Source organism: Leptodactylus fuscus, chromosome 6, assembly GCF_031893055.1.
Source record: "Leptodactylus fuscus isolate aLepFus1 chromosome 6, aLepFus1.hap2, whole genome shotgun sequence".
NCBI classification, from domain to species: domain Eukaryota; kingdom Metazoa; phylum Chordata; class Amphibia; order Anura; family Leptodactylidae; genus Leptodactylus; species Leptodactylus fuscus.
In genome coordinates, this window is record NC_134270.1 from 130544277 (window position 1) to 130565288 (window position 21012).

The 21012-nt window shown below is 41.1% G+C and overlaps 1 protein-coding gene across 1 annotated transcript in view; it reads left to right on the forward strand.

The window, feature by feature from the left end:
• The first annotated feature begins 338 nt into the window (after positions 1-338).
• ZNF385C (zinc finger protein 385C) overlaps positions 339-21012 on the forward strand; it is a 124347-nt gene continuing 103673 nt past the window's right edge. Inside the window, exons 1-2 of the mRNA XM_075278304.1 lie at positions 339-386; positions 8906-9157. Of these exons, the coding sequence (XP_075134405.1) occupies positions 8908-9157 (250 nt within the window). The 5' untranslated portion in view covers positions 339-386; positions 8906-8907. The remainder of the gene's footprint in view (positions 387-8905; positions 9158-21012) is intronic.

The window sequence follows — 21012 nt, forward strand, 5'->3', positions numbered from 1 at the left end:
CTGAATACTTTAGAAACTCTAAACCCCTTTGCTGCCTGATGTCCCTTACTCAGTGGCATGACTTGGCAGGCACGTACATTATAAACAGTGCCAATTGGCACTTGTCACCCTTCTGCTATAGCAGTGGCACCTACAGCCGTCCTCGCACACACTACTTTGACATCGAAGAAAAAAAGCAGGCAAGAAAATGATAATAAAATATTGGTCCAGCATCAGAACAGCTGAATTAAATCCTCCTTCTAGCAGACCCTATATGATAGCTGAGCCCTGTGCGGCATAGCTCAGATTCCCCAGTCATTGCTTTTTATCTATCGGAGAGTAGCTGAGAACAAGGGGGAGCTCAGGAGCAAGAGACGGATGGGACCGGACCTTCTGAAGCTCAAAAGGTAGGAGCCATCATCTTAGGAACGTTATAGACATATATTATCTCCTGTATATGTGTGTATGATGAATTATGAATGGGTGATGACAAGAGATAGTTATGTCATGTTGCCAGGTTCATGATTCAGAGCAAATCATTTTTTGTTTTTTTTTCTCATGTTTTTTTAACTTATTTATCTTTATTATATTGTATTTATATCTTATTAACATATTTCCTAGTCTTAGCCTTTATTACTTGGGATAGACGAGGTCTGTACTTGCTACTTTTAGAACCATGTGACAGCGGTCCCTTAGAAACTAATTACGTCTGATTATTTGGGTGACTTAATGCAACGCTGAGCCAGGCTAAAGTTACATTCAACAACAAGTTCAGTGGGAATCACAGTGCTCCAGGTCAGAGGTAGTCACTAAAGTGCTGCGGGACTTTTACATCCACGTCAAATAAAGTTCACTATTTTCAGATAAGAAAAGTCATGTAACTGAAATTGAAAACCCATTACTATGTGACTATACACCATGCGACGGTGTTGGCCAAACACTTATTTGACAGCTATTCCATCGCACCACCCTTACACATGCATGATAGGCCAACAGTACGTGTGAATGGAAGGAGATGTTGCCAGATACCTTTGGAGACAGCTTATCTCTTGTGAGAACAAAGGATCGGGTGTGTTGAGCAACGACACCCCTATAGGAGTATTGTAATATACTGGGTCTGACACTGATCCGCATATAAATGTGTCACATTCTGGCCAGTTGTCACCTGTTCATCAGATGAGATAAATGTTAGCTGCACCTGGCTTTTATTTAGTGGGATTTGCTGCAACGTGCATTGTTGCGGTTAGTGCATTGTCATCCTGTCACGGCATCCCGCTCCTCATTAGGCCCTAATCAAGAGTGTGTCTCCATGGGAAGATAGAGCATGTCACTTCTTTTTCCCCGCTAGCTGAAAAAAATATCGCTAGCAGGAAAAAAAGCAAGGGACTCCTATTGAAATTAATGGAAGGCATCAAAATCCACCTGCAAAAAACTCTGTGTGAACATACCACCACAAACATACTGTTGCATTGCTTTCTATTTTGCAAAAGCTGGATCCCTCTGCATCCTATTTGAAAATAAGACTGTGAGGAGCCTTCATACTATTTGCGTCTATTTGCATCCTGCTTACTGGAGCTCCCAGTCTTGGAGGAATATGACACTGACATCGCGCCACCTCTGCCATGAGGCCGTTCATTACCACCTTCTAGAATAAAATGTTATTAAGTCTCTTCTGCTCCTAATGTGACAGTCGTCGTCTGGTAGGAGACAAAATCACTAAAATTCTGCCTATCAAAGAGTTGGCTGTGCTGGAAAGTGAAAGGTCTTATCTTAGTTTGGCTGTGACTCAGGTTCCTAACTAGCATTTGGAAGAGTACTTTGTGTCCAGCGCATCTTGTTGAAGGATGAAGCTGTCACCAACTAAGCAATACAGTATGGTCTCGGTGATCCATTTGTCTGGCTATAGTTCAATTGGAGGATAAGTAAAAATGTGTAACCCATGAATGACCCATACTTCCTAACATATAACCACATACCACTTATCTTGGGTCCATTCCCTATCCGCCATGTTACTTGCCAGCCTGTGATCCTGGATACAGTTCTTGTAATTTACTAGAATGGCATGTAAAATCAATTCCAACTAAAGCACACAAGTTACTTGTTGCTTTGTAGTTTTATCCCAGGGATAAAGTAGACATAGAAAAAAATTAGATGAACAGATGTATTTAGTTATAGTATATGCCTGGGTGGTATATTGTTGTAATTACAAATAAAGTACATAGAGAATACACACAAGCTAGCTAGCTAGCTAGCTAGATAGATAGATAGATAGATAGATAGATAGATAGATAGATAGATAATTTATTTTTTTAATTTATACAGCCCCTCCCTGATTGTGGATTGTAGGTCCCAGTGAATGTAACTTATATTTGGAGAAAGAGGGTGCTCCTATCCGAGAAGTACTACTGCCTGGAAACATAAGCAGGATTCCCCTTTTATTCTAGTAATGAAAGTGGGTCCTTAGTGGGGAGGGGGGATTCACTTTGTCAACTTAGAATCAATTAATAGGAAAAGAAGAATGATTGTCCAGAGAAGAAAAGTTGAGCGCCACCATAAGTCCTGAGACCATTCATCTGCCGGGTGGTTTTTCATCCAAGGGAGTGAGCTCACTCATAAAACACTGCCATGAACAAAGAATGGTATCTAAATACACCGCAAGAGCAACTTCTCCCCATGGTGATGCTTTTTTTCACATGATGGAGCACCTTGTCACAAGGCAAAAGTGATAACTAAGTAGCATGGAGAACAACACATTGAAATTTTCAATCCATGGCCAGGAAAACCCCAACATTTCATTTCCATTGAGAACCAGTGGCAATAAACTCCAAGTACTGGTTAGCTAAGAATGATCTGTCATCAACCTGGATGCAGGTCCTACTCATTTCCATTTTGTTGTCCGAACTCTTTCATTGGAAAGGAAGGGTCTGTGGAGAGTATAGTGGGCACATGGATGTCATATATGTACTGGCCATGACATTTTCTTATAGACACGTATATGCACATTCGTATACCTGTAGCCTAAAAGTTCTGAAAATACTAAAGCAGCAAACTTTGAGAATACCAACATTTGTGTCCATCTTAAAACTTTTGGCTACGACTATCCATAGCAGAACATTTAAAGGTATCCACTGTGAGGCTAAGATCCCATGTTGCGGAAAAACTGCTTTTTCTCTTGCACATTTTGCTGTGTTTTTTAGAGCCACAGCCAAGATTAAATTGAGCAGAACAGAGAAGTTTAAGTAATTTCTAGATATTTCCTATTTCAGTTGTAGCCACTTGGCTTCGGCTCAAAATTCCACAAAATCTGCAACAAAAAAAGCTGGTATTTTGCAACGTAAAGGTAGAGCCAGCAGCTGAAACGCCCTGAAAGCAGCTGATATTGCCAGGTCAACTTGAGGGTGGTCACACATCTATATCAATGTGTTACGTCCATTCAGATGTAATAGAGGCTGTCCTCATTGGCTAATAGACGTACCTACCTTGATAGCCCTATCCCCACAACACCCATATATCCTAACATGGCAAGGAACTCTCTTAATAAACACTATAGCAGTATTATGCCAGTGTACTCCACATTGCACTGCGTGTTTATTCACTTCTTTTTCTGCCCCAGTGGAACTTTTAATCTAATTTCCTTACCGCAGACACTCAGAGACTTATAAACACTGGGGCCAATGTAGTGGAAGCTAATAAACCAGGCAATGATTCGAGTAATACTGAAGGAAGTAGAGGAAAGCCATGCTGAAACCAAGAAGGTACACATGCCTTCACACATTATATCCTGGTTAGATATTAACCTGGGTCCTCATAGCTATGGTATTGCAGCTCTAATCATATGTTATTTAATCTTTTAAGGATATACTTATTATGGGTGTTAAAGAGGACCTTTCATCTCCTCCACCAGTTCATGTTCTTAGCATCTTGCAATAAGTGCCACTCCACTGATTCCAGCCCGGTTGAAATTTTCTTTTCCGGCCCCACCGTTCTTGAGCAACAGGTGCGCTAGTTTTGGTGCCAGATATGCTATTTAAGCTTTCATTCAGAGGCAGCCGGTGTCAGAGTTCACAATCACACCCCTTGTCTGCTCCTGCCTGACACTGCCCTCGTGACAGTACAGAGCCCAAATAGCATATCAGACACCAAAACTAACAACATTAATTGCTCAGGAATGGTGAGGCTAGAGAAAATCTGTGTCAGAATCAGTATCAATTAAATGATGTAGAGAGCTGGACTTGTAGTGAACGGTCTTCTTTAAGGGCAGGCACTTTTTCGTTTGTTTCATCCTCAAATCCAGGAGCAATAAAGTTTTTATTTTTTGTCAATGTAGCCACAAGAGGGATTTATTTTTGCAACACAATTGAAAAAAAATTCACCATTTTGGGGTATACAGTATATATTTTTGGGGCTATATATAATTTCCAAGGTTTTTTTACTTTATTTTTGTGTGACTGTATCCTGATTTTGGGGTACAGGAAAGCAGGTGATTGCCCCGGTAGGACCGTGAACCAGGGGGAGTAGTGGGCCCCTAGACCCCCTAACCCCTGCAAAAGTGGCAACACAGTACACTCACTGCACTGCATACAGGTAGGCAGTGTACGGCATTTCATGGAGCCTATGAGCCCATATAAAAAACTGGGTAGATTATTTAATGAACTACTCATTTTATTATTTATATATATATATATATATATATATATATATATATATATATATATATATATAGATGCATTGTGTGGCTGAGATGACAAAGAGGAAGCTCGATCATTATCCTCCTACCTTCATCCCCTTACTGTCACTGCAAGGCCCGCATCACCAATTCATAGCCCTAAGGGGGCCCTAATCTACAACAGTCTTCTATATTGCAGGGTAACTGCCTAGCAGCATGTCGGACCCTGGGCCTAACTAGCTTTCATAGCTGATGGACCTTTAGGCACCATTAGGCAATTGCAGAGAAGACAAGGGGGCTGACAGAGGGAATCCCTTATCTGTAGCTTATCTCTTAAGTGTTGCTGTATCCCTTGGCCATGACAAATTTCTGATCTGGACAGTTGTAGGAGGAGCAGAACTTTTTAATACATCCCCATTTCTGCCATTGATCTTGCTGTACCTGTAAGATAATCATTAAGAAAATGCACACCATGGAGCTATAACAAGCAGCTGCTCATCATGGTTTTTTTTTTCTCTTCTGAAATGCCTGGTTTAGTAAATAGAGTCTATCAATCACTGTTCCTGAGAAATCAGTACAGTTAGTTTTGGTGCCTGGTATGCTATTTAGACTTTGTGTTGATCAGTGTCAACTGGAGCAGGCAAGGGATATAATTCTCAGCTCTGACACTGGCTGCTTCTGATTGGAGCTCTGACTCACACCCCTTTGCGGCTGCTGCCTGACACCTCTCACCTGACAGTACAAAGACTAAATAGCATGTCAAGCACCAAAAGTAACAGCACTGATTGCTCAGTAACGGTCGGGGCAAGTGAGGAAAATATCCAACTGTACCAGAATCAGCTGAGCGGCACCTATTAACAGATGCTAAGAACTGGAGAGGGTGAAGGTGATGAAAGGTCCTCTTTAAATTGCACTTTTCTTTCATGTTAATGCAAAAATACAGTTCGGCTTCATGAGTTTTTAGGATAGCTGAGATATCCAATACGGCAGCTATTAGAGGCCTCACAGGCTTCAAAGACGATGACAAATCTCCCTAGTTATGTATCAGTACAGGAGCTGATGATATGTCACATTTACTTATCAGGACCATGGGAAAGCAGTGTGACATCTGCTGTAATATATGCACTGGAGGTTGTATTGATTTTTCATCCAGCTTACCCAGAGACAGATAACACAAGTCAGTAAGCCATGTCAAATCAAAGAGGACAACAGAAGGACTGATGCAGTATCTGCTTAGCGAAATGTAGAAATAGTGATCATTAACAACTCTTCTATATGGTGTCTAACTCAAATATTACCTAGAACCTGATCAAATGTTGGAGTTTTGCCCTTGTACTTATTGTTATCTATATATTTTTGGAATATCATGGTTTTTGTGCTTTTACTGGCCAGTACTGTGTAACCCTGAGTACACTTCTGTGTGCACAGCGCTGAGGACACTTGTAGGTTCTTTGGCACAGGACATTGTTTTTTTTAAACTATCCCTAATAAAATTAGCAATGGTGTCTCATTACCATTTTGGGTATAGCAGGCTAACCATGAAAGGTGTGGTACAGTACTGAGTTATAAGGTAGTTATGCCATCTTGTGACATATTGAAGGTATTACATGATTTGTAAGTGTTCTGCGACTAAAAAGACCAAATCTCGTATTCTGTATCTATTTAATACTAGTGAATGTAAATCAGTAATGTTAATGCCAAACATCTTACAAGTATTACATCTTACACCGAAAGTAAACATGGATGTACCCGATACTCAGGGTGCCACATACACCTCTTGTGTGTAGTCCTAGATATAGTGTCCACACTGGCATATAGTACACGCTCTGGTGGGGCCATGGCAGGGCTAAGTCCCCAAGTGACCCTGTTGGCAGATTTATATTTCGTGGGGACCTATTATTGCAGAGGGATGCTGACTGTTAAGATAACTGTTACATAGATAAGGAGCCAATAATTTGCCTGATATAGTTGATCCCAAGCTCACTGTCCCCTGTAGGCAGCTTTAGAACAAAAGATGTTTCTTAAAGAGGTTGTCTAGGCTAAAATATTATGTTTTAATTAGGCTGGGGAAGGTGAAAAAAAAATACTCACCTGTCCCTGTTGCTCCGGTGTCATCCCAGTGCGGTCCGGTGCTGCTTATTGTCTTTCTCGCCAACTGTGACCTCCCAGGTCACTTCTGCTGAGGCGAATTACCAGCTTCTATAGCCTAAGAAAGGGACCAGGGGATGGGTAGTGACATCCCATGTCCTTCGCTGAGGCTGATTTTTTAAAAAATTATTTTTCACCTCCCATGGCCTAGTTAAAAAAAAATTAGGGGTAACATGGTGGCTCAGTGGTTAGCACTGCAGCCTTGCAGCACTGGAGTCCTGAGTTCAAATCCTGCCAGGAACAACATCTGAACGGAGTTTGTATGTTCTCCCCGTGTTTGTGTGGATTTCTTCCATACTACAAAGACATACTGATAGGAAAAAAATGTACATTGTGATCCCTATATGGGGCTCACAATCTACATTAAAAAAAATTGTCTTGGCAACCTCTTTAAGTATATATAAAGGTTGTCCACTTTAAAAAAAAATAAATCCTACTTTCTAGTGGTAGTTTAGAGAATAAAAGGGTTGAACACAAATTTTACTACCTTGTTTCCCCGAAAATAAGACAGTATCTTATATTAAATTTTGGTCCTAAAGATATACTATGTCTTATTTTCAGGGGATGTCTTATTTTATTTTTGTGTGCTGCTGCCACCACTGCACTACATTTAGATGTGTCGGCTGAATGCTGTGTGCACAGGAAAGCCGACTGCTGCCGCTGCTGTACATTGTATCCACTGTTCCTGCTGCTGTACGATGAGGTGAGAGAGTGGACCCCCCCCCCCCCCCCCCCAGCTGCATACAATGTTTGGTGTATGCACAGCGGACATCTCCCAGCTCATCCTACAGCAGCACGAACAGTGGACACAACGTATCGAGCGGCATCAGCAGCCGGCATCTCTGTGCACATGGAACATTATGCACAGTGTTCAGCTGGCTGCAATGATTTTCTTTATACACTCTTTGTGCAGAAGGATTATTATTATTAGGGGGTATCTTACTTTCAGGGGGTGCCTTATATTAGGCAATTCAAAAAAACCTCTGCTATGTCTTACTTTCGGGGGATGACTTATTTTTGGGGAAACAGGGTATGTAGATCTTTGGTTAATTTTACATAGTTCTATCTGTTGCAGTCACCCATTGATAGCTATAGTGTTTTGTGTACATCAGGGCTACTCCTGTAAAGTTAATACTACATGGTTAATGTATGCATGCCTGATATAGTACAATTCTGATTGGATATAATGTCACCTAGTTTGACACTAAATAAATGGATTAATGTGTGGTTGCTCTAGAGACTTCACGCAAATGCCTTGCATAATGCGTCTGTTTTTCATTTCACTAAACTGTACCTACCCCAAGGCTAATTCTACCATAACACTAAAACGGCTCAAACAAATTGATCACCAAGTTTCCCCCCTGTATACCTCAGGTATACAGCCACATGTATCTGGCAGTAACTTATTCCCTTATTATAAGATATTTCACACATTGTTCAATTTGCCTGCAGCTCCTCCAGAGGAGAAATAAAGTATTACACTGTGCGCTTTTAAATCAATGAGATGTCTGTCTAATACAGGACCAGTCTTCTGTTATGTGCAGTAACAAGTAACATAAAACTAACAAATATGATAAATATTAGGATATTTGAGCATCTTATTTTTTGGGGACCGATTCTAACTTTATACAGTCATACAATGATGGTTCATTGCAAAGGGAAGGCTTATAAATAAGGAGGGATAAACACACATTGGTATTACTTAATGTAGATTTATAATGCTTTAGGTTTTGTTTTTTTCACTATATTCTCTGCACCTCCAGTACCTTCACAACCCTTTGTACGACCAATAATAAATGACAATTAACAGCATAATGATGGGATTAATAAGTGTATATATAGTATCTTTTGTGGTACGTGGATATTGGTGCTCCACATTGTGGTCTTAGTCTCTTTTACCTCCTTGATAAAGACTACAATAAAAGCTTCAGACATTTATATCCCTCTGTCTTAAGAAATGAATTGTAAATACCCAGCAGTTATTGTGGACAGACCCACAGACGCCTCATTTCAGGAGCCATGTTCTAGCACTATTGCTCAACAGATTGATGTTGTCATTGGAGAGTATATTTTATTAAAATTGGGTTTTTTCTTTGTATTTTTTATGTGCAGTCATGAAGCGCCCGGTGAGTCCTGCTTACTCTACAGACTCCTTGCTAACTCTTCCTATATGTGATGATGGGCATTCGGACAACCTAACAATGGACCTACAGTCCAAGCAGAAGAGATTGCCATCCTATACGCTATGTGACGTCTGCAACATTCAGCTCAACTCCGCTGCTCAAGCCCAAATACATTACAATGGCAAATCTCACCAAAAAAGACTAAAACAGATCAACAAGAGCAAGAACCCAAACATCCATGGTAAGAATGACCAAGTTTACATTTTAATTCAAGGCTAGTTGTATATTTTGTATCTTACATTGTATAGTATAATGTATTATATGTGATAAAAATCTCTGCAGACCCTTTATTAATGAAAAAGGCAGAAGCCAGCCATAGAAGGGAAATAGGATATTACATGCTGGCCATTCAGATCAATGGAAGTTAATGATTGGGTGTTGCATATACTTTCCAATAGAGGTGTATCCTGATTGGAATATTGGGGTGTTTCATGCATTGCCAAAGCACTTTCAATGGGTTATACTGAGAAAACTGATTTGGTGAAATTAGTGAGAAAATTGTTTTTTTTTTCATAAGAGTTTTACAATAGCCTATAAGTGATTCTGTTTGAAAGGACCAACTTCAACCACTATTTTTGTTGGGTAAACCAGTGTGGCCTATAAGTAAGCTATGATAATGTACCAACATATTATTACAATTTTTTCAGTGCTTCTATAGGGTTAGAATCCATAGTCTATGATCCATTGTAATTCTTCTCCTTTGCTCCATGTTAACGTTTGATCTTCTTTCCCTCCATCACTCCAAAGCACAGACCATGTAATTTTCTCAGCCACCTCACCACAGTATCTGCACAGTGGAGGTCCGGTAGGGCCCCATAAAGGCCCCATAATGAGGACTTAATAGTCCAGGCTCGGGGCCTACTGGGGGATTCCCCAGTCCCCCGGCGGGCCAGTCCAACCCTGACAGCAGTGCAAACATGGCCGTAGTTCTCCTCATCCAAAGTCCGACTTAATCCCATTGTGTGGTGCCTCCTACTTGTACCATCTGCACAGGCAAAGAGGCCTGTTTTTGGTTCTCTTCTGGTTGGGTATTATTAATTGATCGATTGATTTTGATTATATGGTTCCAACATATTCTGCAGCACTTGTTAGTCACTGTCCCATATACGGCTCACAACCTACATTCCCTATCAGTATGTCTTTGGAGTGTGGGAGGAAACCGAGTACTTGGAGCCCCTCCAGTAGGTTCTCTGCCACGTTCTCCCCTTCTTGGAAGAAAGACTCCATCGTCGGAGGAGAACTAGTGTACAGGGGAGGCTTGTCTTGTTACTTCTACTACCACTTGGTAGACAACACATTATAGTCCAAGTCCGCATAGACTGCTCGCTATAGTAGCACTGTTTTTCCTTTATGCCATTGTGTGTATTTTTATGAATGTTTTGTAGTCATTATAAAGTCCCGGAGGTGTGAACTTTAGAACCTGCTGAGTTCAGTTTTATGGCTGTACCTTAATTAACCCCTTGACATGTATCCATAGTGGAAAAAAAAAATCGCTTCCACTGTGGTTGTATAAGATGAAGTCAGCCCTTTCCGAAATCCACAGAGACGCACTCTGTTGTGAACGAGGCACTTGGGAAAAAGCCCTCTCTAGGCTGCGAGTTCCCATATGGCAGCTTACATAGACAGTTACCCCACTTCTTCAGTGCAACCAAGCATGAGAGCAGTTCATTTCTCTGGATGAGGTATTATGTAAATGTAATTATGCTAATTTGTCCTCTGTTCTGCCTGTGGTTGTACAGAAACCAAATGAGCTTTTATACTCAGTGTTTATTAATATCATTATTTGTTAGCACAAGCAATGAATAGCCAAAGTGGGATTTTACAGTTGAAAAATATTTTGGCAAATTTTTTTTTATTATTATTTTTTTTAATCTATTATTACCGTACTTTTTCAGCTGTAGTTTGTTTGTTTTTTGTTTTTTTTGTTTTTTTGGGAGGGGGTGAGATTTTTGTAAATTTTGTTACCTTTACAATATATTTAATAGTGTCAGACTGTAAAGATATTGGTATATTTTCAGATTGTAGGAGGAAATCAAAAGAGACACGAATAGAGAAATCCACTGCAGACATTGAACTGAGCCCATAACCCTGTGTGGCAATAGCCCTGTATAATACAACCTTCCACCCAATCCCCCTACTGATACAATGAGATGGGTTACACTTACTACAGAACCTGGATCTGTTTACATCTCACTTTTTGTGTTCTATAAGCTGCAGGCTGCCACACAGCCATCTGTGTACAATAGAGGAGGACTTCATGCTCCAAGACCTGGCGCCTGGAAGAGATAGGCACAGGATAGCATCCTTCCATAATCTGTATAGACATTTATGATTTTAGCAGATTTATGCAAAGACTGTTACATCATATCACTAAAATATATCATCATGGTAAACTTAATGCCAGCTTCTCTAGTGTTCTAAGTACAGAAAAGATCCTCAACAACCAGTGGTGTAACTAGGAATGGCTAGACCCAACGGCAAACATTTGACATGTGCACCCCCCTTCCCTGCAAAAACCACATTCCTGCACACACTATTATTTGCCATAGTGGTCCCTGCACACACTATTATGCCCCATAGTGGCCCCTTCACACAGTATTATGCCCCACTGTGGACCACCCATGAACAATTATTATACTCTGGGGTCTTTTCAGAACCCAGAGTATAATGATCGGAGAATCCATTAGAGGATACAAGCATAAAAAATACTCTTACTTTCCTCTCCTGGCTCCTGGCGCACTCCCTGCTACTTTTGGCCATCTTCAATGTTGCTCCAGTTGTCACATGAGCCAGGCCTATGTCATAATACATAATGATGTCCACCTGCGTGACGTCTGGGACATCACCAAACAGACCCCAGAGTATAATGATAGCATTGTATATTTGGGTTTGCGGGTCCGTGGCCTCACTTACCAATCCCCGTTCCAGATCACAGCCGACTCTGCTTCGCAGAAGGGGAAGCGCAGGCGGCTGTGACCCATTACCTGGCATTTACTGTCACTATCACCAACATTCTTAGTGTTCTTGTGTATTAAAGAGGCCAATGCTAATATGCGGTGGTTGAAGGGGTTAATATCTGTTAGCAGAGGCATAACTTGAAACTCCTGGGCCCCGATGCAAAATCTGTAATAGAGGGGCCACACGGTGGCTCAGTGGTTAGCACTGCAGCCTTGCAGCGCTGGAGTCCTGGTGTTCAAATCCCGCCAAGGGCAAAAAACCATCTGCAAGGAGTTTGTATGTTCTCCCCGTGTTTGCATGGATTTCCATCCCATCTTCCAAAAAAAGACATACTGATGTCTATGTGGGGCTCACAATCTACATTTAAAAAATAAAAAATAAAAAAATCTGTAATAGGACCGCTACCTAGTTTTTGCTATTTAGAATAGTAGTATATTTTATGGTAGAGAGAAACCTTTGGAACAACTTCCAGCATTCCCTATAGCTACAGCCCTGCCTTGTAGTTTCAGGAAGTATATGAATAAATATACAGTAGGTGTCTTGGTCATTGTGGTGTCCTTTGTGCAGAAGTCACTGCTGAGATATGATTGACTGTAGCGGTGACCTGACCTCCAGCATAGCAGGGGGAAGACAACAGTTAGGTGTTTGGTGTACTTTTGAGGAGCCGACAACTCTTGAAATGTTTTGCAACTCATCTCCAGGCTCTAGGGAGTTCTCGTCTCTTAGAGGTCATACAAATGCCGTTCTGTTCATGTGGTGGACACATTTCCCAGACTGATCACAGCCATGTGACTGTAACTTACTGCATTATAGTGAGTTATGATGCAGCGAGATCCTGAACAGCCAGACTCATGCACAGGCCAAGCTCACAGCTTTATATCAGTCTAGAAGAGAAGCGATTTCTCGGGAGCTCCTTGCAGCATATCTCACAATGACGTAGTGAGCTCTATTCACATGGACGTGATCAGTCCAGGAAATACATGCGGCACATGGACCATGTTTCACATACAGAACATGGTCGTGTGAATGGCGTCTTACAGGGACCTCAATGGGATGTGCTTTAGCAGTTCAGCATTTTGCTACATCCCTGCATTGCCTAGAGAGATCATAGCAAAGAGTTAGAAAGACTCTAGAACTGAGAACTAGGCACTAGTAATAAGAAGAGTGGTCCCTGAATAGCGGAAGACATACATCTTATAACATCAGCCTTCTGCTGTCAATAACAGGACAGGTTGCTTATTCATCAAGCAGGTGGAAATCCAATTTTACTATTACCTATGAGGTTGTCGTTCAGTAATATCTGTATTTTACAATGGACAATATGTTTCAAAGTTAAAACCAACCTCATGAACAGGTCCGAGTCAACCAGATGAAAATACAGATTTTTTTAAGCCTTAAACATGATGTCTGCATTAGAATACAGCTGTAAATTGTTTCAGCTTCCTATTATGTGTTTTATTTCTTGTAGTTCTACAGTATTGAACAAAGCAGTATGAAAAATAAGAGGAATCATTTCCAAAAGTGAAGCATGTGTGTGTCCTGTATCCGTCCCTCCAGGACATTTGATAGGTGCAGTCTCTTGAATATTGGTTCGGCCCTTCGCCGTTCTCTAAACCACTGATAGACGACATCTTACAAAGTGAGGAAAACAGATTGAAAGTACTTGGTACCATTAAGTTATTAAATCATTGCAGTAGATTTACCAGGCCGGCAGCTGGGGAGTTAGCCTGAGATTAGATAAGACATTATTTAACTAAAGGGAACGCCATCATTGATTGCAGCGCGTTCGCCCTGACGGCCCTCATTATGGAAAGTGCAAAGGCTTGAAAGAATATAATTGCTTTTTTAACATTATATTTTCTTCCCCGGACTAGATGCATATACCATCTATTTTTACTTTACTGAAGCATAGGAATGGGTTATTGCCAGTATTTCTACTCGTATACGCAAATTGTTTTCCATCAGACAATGTGAAATGATGTAGCATGGAAATAAAATGAGGCATATTATTCCCGATCCTGCAGATATATAGCATATAACTCTTCAGCTGGTTGCTAGATATGGCTAAAGATCATCTACATGCAAATAACATTCATACTTGAAAGCGGTCAGCAATTGGGTAAAAGTGTGATTGCAAAATGTAGATCAGAAAACGGTGCCGTAGATTTACCAGAATTGTGCCTAAAATGACCTTCATTCTTTGACCACATTTATTATGAGGATTAGACACTTTTTAGTAACTTTTCTAACAATGAGACAGGGCTTCGCATGTAGAGATGGGGCCTGCAGGAAAAAGGCGACTAACAAATTAGAGACTATTAGTAAATCCACCTCACTGAGCTCAACTACCATATATACCATAGGGGAACCTCTTATCCTTAGGATCCCACATGCAAACTGACCTAGGCTGAGGTGTTCACTGTTTGCGCCAATGTCATATGAATTGGTCATGAAAAATAGTTGAAATCGTACTTCACAAATTATTTGCATCTGCGCAAAACCCATTTACATAGACTCCCCATAGACTTGAGTCTATAAGTAGTCAGAAACACGACATGTTGTATTTTTTGATGGTCCATATTCCCAATCTATTAAAAACAGACTTGACATTTCGTATATTTCATTGTGTTCAAGATTGTAGTATGATTGCACCTTTGGATGGAAGATACACAATCCACCACAATACATAAAGACACAAAATCTGGCACAAATGAGAGCGCCACATGCAGAGGTGGCTCATTGGTACTAAGGTGGGCATTTACAAGGATGAGGAAAACAAATTAGACCTGTCCAACAATGATAATACATAGCACTTTGTATTGACATTGACAGGAGTTGAGATTACATAAAACCAGTTGTAAGATCATCAATAATTGGGTACATATCTCATAGGTACCATTGGTCATAATTTGGCAACAAGGACATTAAAGGGTGCCATAACTTTGAGCCTCCCATCTCTATCCCATCACCTTCCTTTTTTTCTTGGTAAGGTAGTCATCCCTTTCTCGTAGGTTTGTTATCTAGTTATTGGCATATATGAATTAATATATTTATAAAGGGCTGACAAAACATACAAATGCTATCTGGTGTTTGTATATCTTAGAAATAGAAATGTCTTCAAACACCAGATAGAATTAGTATCTTTTGTTGGCTCTTTTGGCATGCTAATAATGGGTTAAACCCAGGGCTATTCTGCCTTCAATCTCCTAAGGCCAATTCCTGGCAGCTCCCACCACAGGGCACAGCTGGCCTTCGAGACAGAACTCATAGGCTTCCTTTGCCTGGCATGGTCGAGTGACTTTATGAGGTTGATGTTCATAGACAGGGTTATAGACAGATTCTTTACCCAAGGAAATGCAATGGAAGGGAGGACTAGCAAAGAGCAGGAAGACTAGAAAAACCATGTGTACTCAATAATATAGTTCAAAACAATACAGCGCTCCCTCCATACTGTCATTGTATGTGGGGAAATAGAATAAACTTTCACTGTTTTGGATCCAGAGACGACATGATCAGACTGTGACATACAATATTAGAGGTCATTACATCAGTATAGCCTCGATATTTTATGGTTCATGGTTTCTCCAGCTTCTAGTCAGCAGGTCTTGTACATGATGGGTAATTCTAGGTAATGGTTCATTATCTACTTCCATATACCATGTCTGATGTGTTAACCCTTCATTCTCAACATTTAATAGGATCATTTGTATAAAGGAACAATGTAACCTGTAGAGACAATATAGAGTGATCAGTAAAATTACAACAACTACAACAGAGGCTTAAAGATAAATATATTAAATTTTATATACAGTATTATTAATATTGTGTGACTGTAGTATTATATGGATAGTTTGCTTCAGGTTTCATATGAATTTAGGAAAGTGTAATCATATAGATATCTGATGTTATGTTATTATTATTATACTTTATTATACATAATGAAGGAGGAGAAGTTGGAGTTGTAGTGGGAAGCTTACCAACGCCATAGCCCTGGCGTACCAATACCAAAATGGCAAATGACATCTTCTGACATTCCTGTCCGTGTGTCTTCTGCCTGGTATTGAATCCAGGGTGAGGGTATTGCAGAATTCAGTTATCCAGTGACTCCGGAACTGCATGTATATTCCTTGAAAATTTACAGTTGTTCTGGGTGCATAGAACATTCAGAGGAGAACACCTCTATTTATAGGGAGGAGTGGTGCTACACGAAAAGATATTCTAATGTAGGTTTTTTTGACTGTATGATATAACATTTAGGCGTGTATTACCAGCCATGTTGGTTGTTTTACCCCAAAATATGTTAATCTAAAGAAAGACATTATAGTGTGGGAGGAAAGTATCAGTGAGAGCAGCAGCGGACCCAGACAGTCGGAGACAGACACAAAAATTCAGGACCAAACAAGTTTTATCCTGAACGTTTATTTTGCAAAAGGCGGCAAAACAAAATAAGCCTTAACTTCAGGCAAAACAATAACAGAAATCCTGCTCGTCTGAGCTACTAACTATACAGAGAATATCAGAACTAAATCACATCAATATTTGGCATGACCGCCCTTGCCTTTGTAAGTGCATCAATTCTTCTAGATACACTTGGTCAAAGCTTGTGAAGGAATCATCATCTCCAGGACTCATTCTCCAAATGGAGGTCACACCAAATATTGATGTGGTTTACATTTCTCTTTTGTTCATTCACTTCATTTTATTAATTGACAAGAACAAACTATTACTCCCTTTATTTGAAAGTATTCTTACTTAGCTGCATTTTTCACACCTAAAACTTTTGCACAGTGAAATGTGTGTGTGTGTGTATATATATATATATATATATATATATATATACATGATCTCAATAATCATCTCTAATTTTGTTCTGCAGTATACTCACTTGATGGCGAGGATTTACTTCTTGTAAGATGCTCAGTGAAATATTTAGTATGGGTCCATCTATAAATGAAGGTGCTAATTCCCAGATCAGATAGGCAGGCTGGGTTACGGTGACATGCATGTAGGGGGCAGATAATTAATAGAAACTGTTGAACAGGGAGATGAGCAGTGTTTAATCATATTAAAGGTCAACAATTAGAACCAATCAGTAGATGCAGGATTGACAGGAGTTACATTAATGTCATACTTAGTCATCTCAATGAGGGAACCAGAGCAACATGTCCCAAGGCATAAACCTCTACAACATGATATGTAATATACAGTATTTCAGCAGAATCAATGTGATGTTTTACCAATGTTTTACAGTTTTTAATCACTTAAAATAATGATGAATATGAAGCATTAAAAGGAAATTAGGGCAGTCATTACAGTTGCAAAAATATCACATGAATGTATTCTGGTGATGTATAACCTTAGACTTGTACAGAGCCTTAAAGGGGTATTCCCATCTCAAAGATCATATTCAGACTTGACTAAGCTAACTGAAGAGTTTTACCCAAAACATTGCTTTATAGTTATTTATTCTGCTTACCTACACAGCGCCATCATATTAGGCAGCGCGTTACAGACATTGTCAATCACTGTCCCATATAGGACTCACAATCTACATTTCCTATAAGTACACACATTGACAATATTGTTGGTACCCGTCATTTATTGAAAGAAAAACCCACAATGGTCACAGAAATAACTTGAATCTGACAAAAGTAATAATAAATAAAAATTCTATGAAAATGAATAAATAAAAGTCAGACATTGCTTTTCGCTTCAACAGAATCTAAAAAAAAAAAAAAAAATGAACCTCATGAAACAGGCCTGGACAGAAATGATGGTTCCCTTAACTTAATATTTTGCTGCACAACCTTTAGAGGCAATCGCTGTAATCAGACGATTCCTGTAACTGTCAATGAGACTTCTGCACCTCTCAATGGGTATTTTGGCCCCCTCCTCATGAGCAAACTGCTCCAGTTGTCTCGGGTGTGAAGGGTGCCTTTTCCAGACAGCAGGTTTCAGCTCCTTCCAAAGATGCTCAATAGGATTTAGGTCAGGGCTCCTAGAAGGCCACTTCAGAATAGTCCAATGTTTTCCTCTTAACCATTCTTGGGTGTTTTTAGCTGCGTGTTTTGGGTCATTATCCTGTTGCAAGACCCATGACCTGCGACTGAGACCAAGCTTTCTGACACTGGGCAGCACATTTCTCTCTAGAATCCCTTGATAGTCTTGAGATTTCATTGTACCCTGCACAGATTCAAGACACCCTGTGCCAGATGCAACCCCAGAACATAAGAGCCTCCTCCATGTTTCACAGTAGGGACAGTGTTCTTTTCAAGACATGTTTCATTTTTGTCTGTGAACATAGAGCTGATGTGCCTTGCCAAAAAGTTCAATTTGTGTCTCATCTATCCATAGGACATTCTAACAGAAGCTTTGTGGCTTATCAACTTCTAGCTTGGTTATTATTAGAGATGAGCGAACACTAAAATGTTCGAGGTTCGAAATTCGATTCGAACAGCCGCTCAATGTTCGTGTGTTCGAATGGGTTTCGAACCCCATTATAGTCTATGGGGAACATAAACTCGTTAAGGGGGAAACCCAAATTCGTGTCTGGAGGGTCACCAAGTCCACTATGACACCCCAGGAAATGATACCAACACCCTGGAATGACACTGGGACAGCAGGGGAAGCATGTCTGGGGGCATAAAAGTCACTTTATTTCATGGAAATCCCTGTCAGTTTGCGATTTTCGCAAGCTAACTTTTCCCCATAGAAATGCATTGGCCAGTGCTGATTGGCCAGAGTACGGAACTCGACCAATCAGCGCTGGCTCTGCTGGAGGAGGCGGAGTCTAAGATCGCTCCACACCAGTCTCCATTCAGGTCCGACCTTAGACTCCGCCTCCTCCGGCAGAGCCAGCGCTGATTGGCCGAAGGCTGGCCAATGCATTCCTATGCGAATGCAGAGACTTAGCAGTGCTGAGTCAGTTTTGCTCAACTACACATCTGATGCACACTCGGCACTGCTACATCAGATGTAGCAATCTGATGTAGCAGAGCCGAGGGTGCACTAGAACCCCTGTGCAAACTCAGTTCACGCTAATAGAATGCATTGGCCAGCGCTGATTGGCCAATGCATTCTATTAGCCCGATGAAGTAGAGCTGAATGTGTGTGCTAAGCACACTCATTCAGCACTGCTTCATCACACCAATACAATGCATTAGCCAGTGCTGATTGGCCAGAGTACGGAATTCGGCCAATCAGCGCTGGCCAATGCATTCTATTAGCCCGAAGAAGTAGAGCTGAATGTGTGTGCTAAGCACACACATTCAGCACTGCTTCATCACGCCAATACAATGCATTAGCCAGTGCTGATTGGCCAGAGTACGGAATTCGGCCAATCAGCGCTGGCTCTGCTGGAGGAGGCGGAGTCTAAGGTCGGACCTGAATGGAGACTGGTGTGGAGCGATCTTAGACTCCGCCTCCTCCAGCAGAGCCAGCGCTGATTGGCCGAATTCCGTACTCTGGCCAATCAGCGCTGGCCAATGCATTCTATTAGCCCGATGAAGTAGAGCTGAATGTGTGTGCTAAGCACACACATTCAGCACTGCTTCATCGGGCTAATAGAATGCATTGGCCAGCGCTGATTGGCCGAATTCCGTACTCTGGCCAATCAGCGCTGGCCAATGCATTCTATTAGCCCGATGAAGTAGAGCTGAATGTGTGTGCTTAGCACACTACTTCATCAGGCTAATAGAATACATTGGCCAATCAGCGCTGGCCAATGCATTCTATTAGCTTGATGAAGCAGAGTGTGCACAAGGGTTCAAGCGCACCCTCGGCTCTGATGTAGCAGAGCTGAGGGTGCACAAGGGTTCAAGTGCACCCTCGGCTCTCCTACATCAGAGCCGAGGGTGCGCTTGAACCCTTGTGCAGCCTCGGCTCTGCTACATCAGAGCCGAGGGTGCGCTTGAACCCTTGTGCACACTCTGCTTCATCAAGCTAATAGAATGCATTGGCCAGCACTGATTGGCCAGAGTACGGAATTCGGCCAATCAGCGCTGGCCAATGCATCCCTATGGGAAAAAGTTTATCTCACAAAAATCACAATTACACACCCGATAGAGCCCCAAAAAGTTATTTTTAATAACATTCCCCCCTAAATAAAGGTTATCCCTAGCTATCCCTGCGTGTACAGCTATCCCTGTCTCATAGTCACAAAGTTCACATTCTCATATGACCCGGATTTGAAATCCACTATTCGTCTAAAATGGAGGTCACCTGATTTCGGCAGCCAATGACTTTTTCCAATTTTTTTCAATGCCCCCGGTGTCGTAGTTCCTGTCCCACCTCCCCTGCGCTGTTATTGGTGCAAAAAAGGCGCCAGGGAAGGTGGGAGGGGAATCGAATTTTGGCGCACTTTACCACGCGGTGTTCGATTCAATTCGAACATGGCGAACACCCTGATATCCGATCGAACATGTGTTCGATAGAACACTGTTCGCTCATCTCTAGTTATTATTATTTTTGTCATATTCAAGTTATTTTTTGTGACTATTATGGGTTTTTCTTTCATTAAACAAGGGGTAACAACAAATTTGTCCACGTGTGTATGTCTTTGGAGTGTGGGAAAATGTTTGACTTTTGCCTACGTTACAGACCACCTCTCTGGTCAGGCTTATGACTTAAGTCCCTGCTCCTTCTCTTCTTTTTCTCTCTCGATCTCTCTGCATATTGCTTTCAGTTGCTGAGCCATATTGAGGGCTAGACAGGTTTCTTGATCTGGTCTTCTGTTATCTGCATATATGAATCTGGAGATAATTGTGCAAATTACAATAAGCCCAAACTCACTTCTGGACTGAACTGTAAACTTGGAAGTGAAAGGGAGAGGAGTTAGGAGGGCTCCTGAGATGGGAAGACTCTTAATACAGCACTAACAGGCGTCTATAGGGTTACACTGTATTTCAGTTTCCTAACAAAATTGTTGCATGTGCTAACCAATGCTATTGTATTATTATTCTCTCTAATACACCACTGTATGCAACTGGAAAGTGAAAGGGAGAGGGGAGAGGAGGGCACCTGAAATCCTGAGATGGGAAAACTTTTTAATACAGCGCTAACAGGCATCTATAGAGTTAT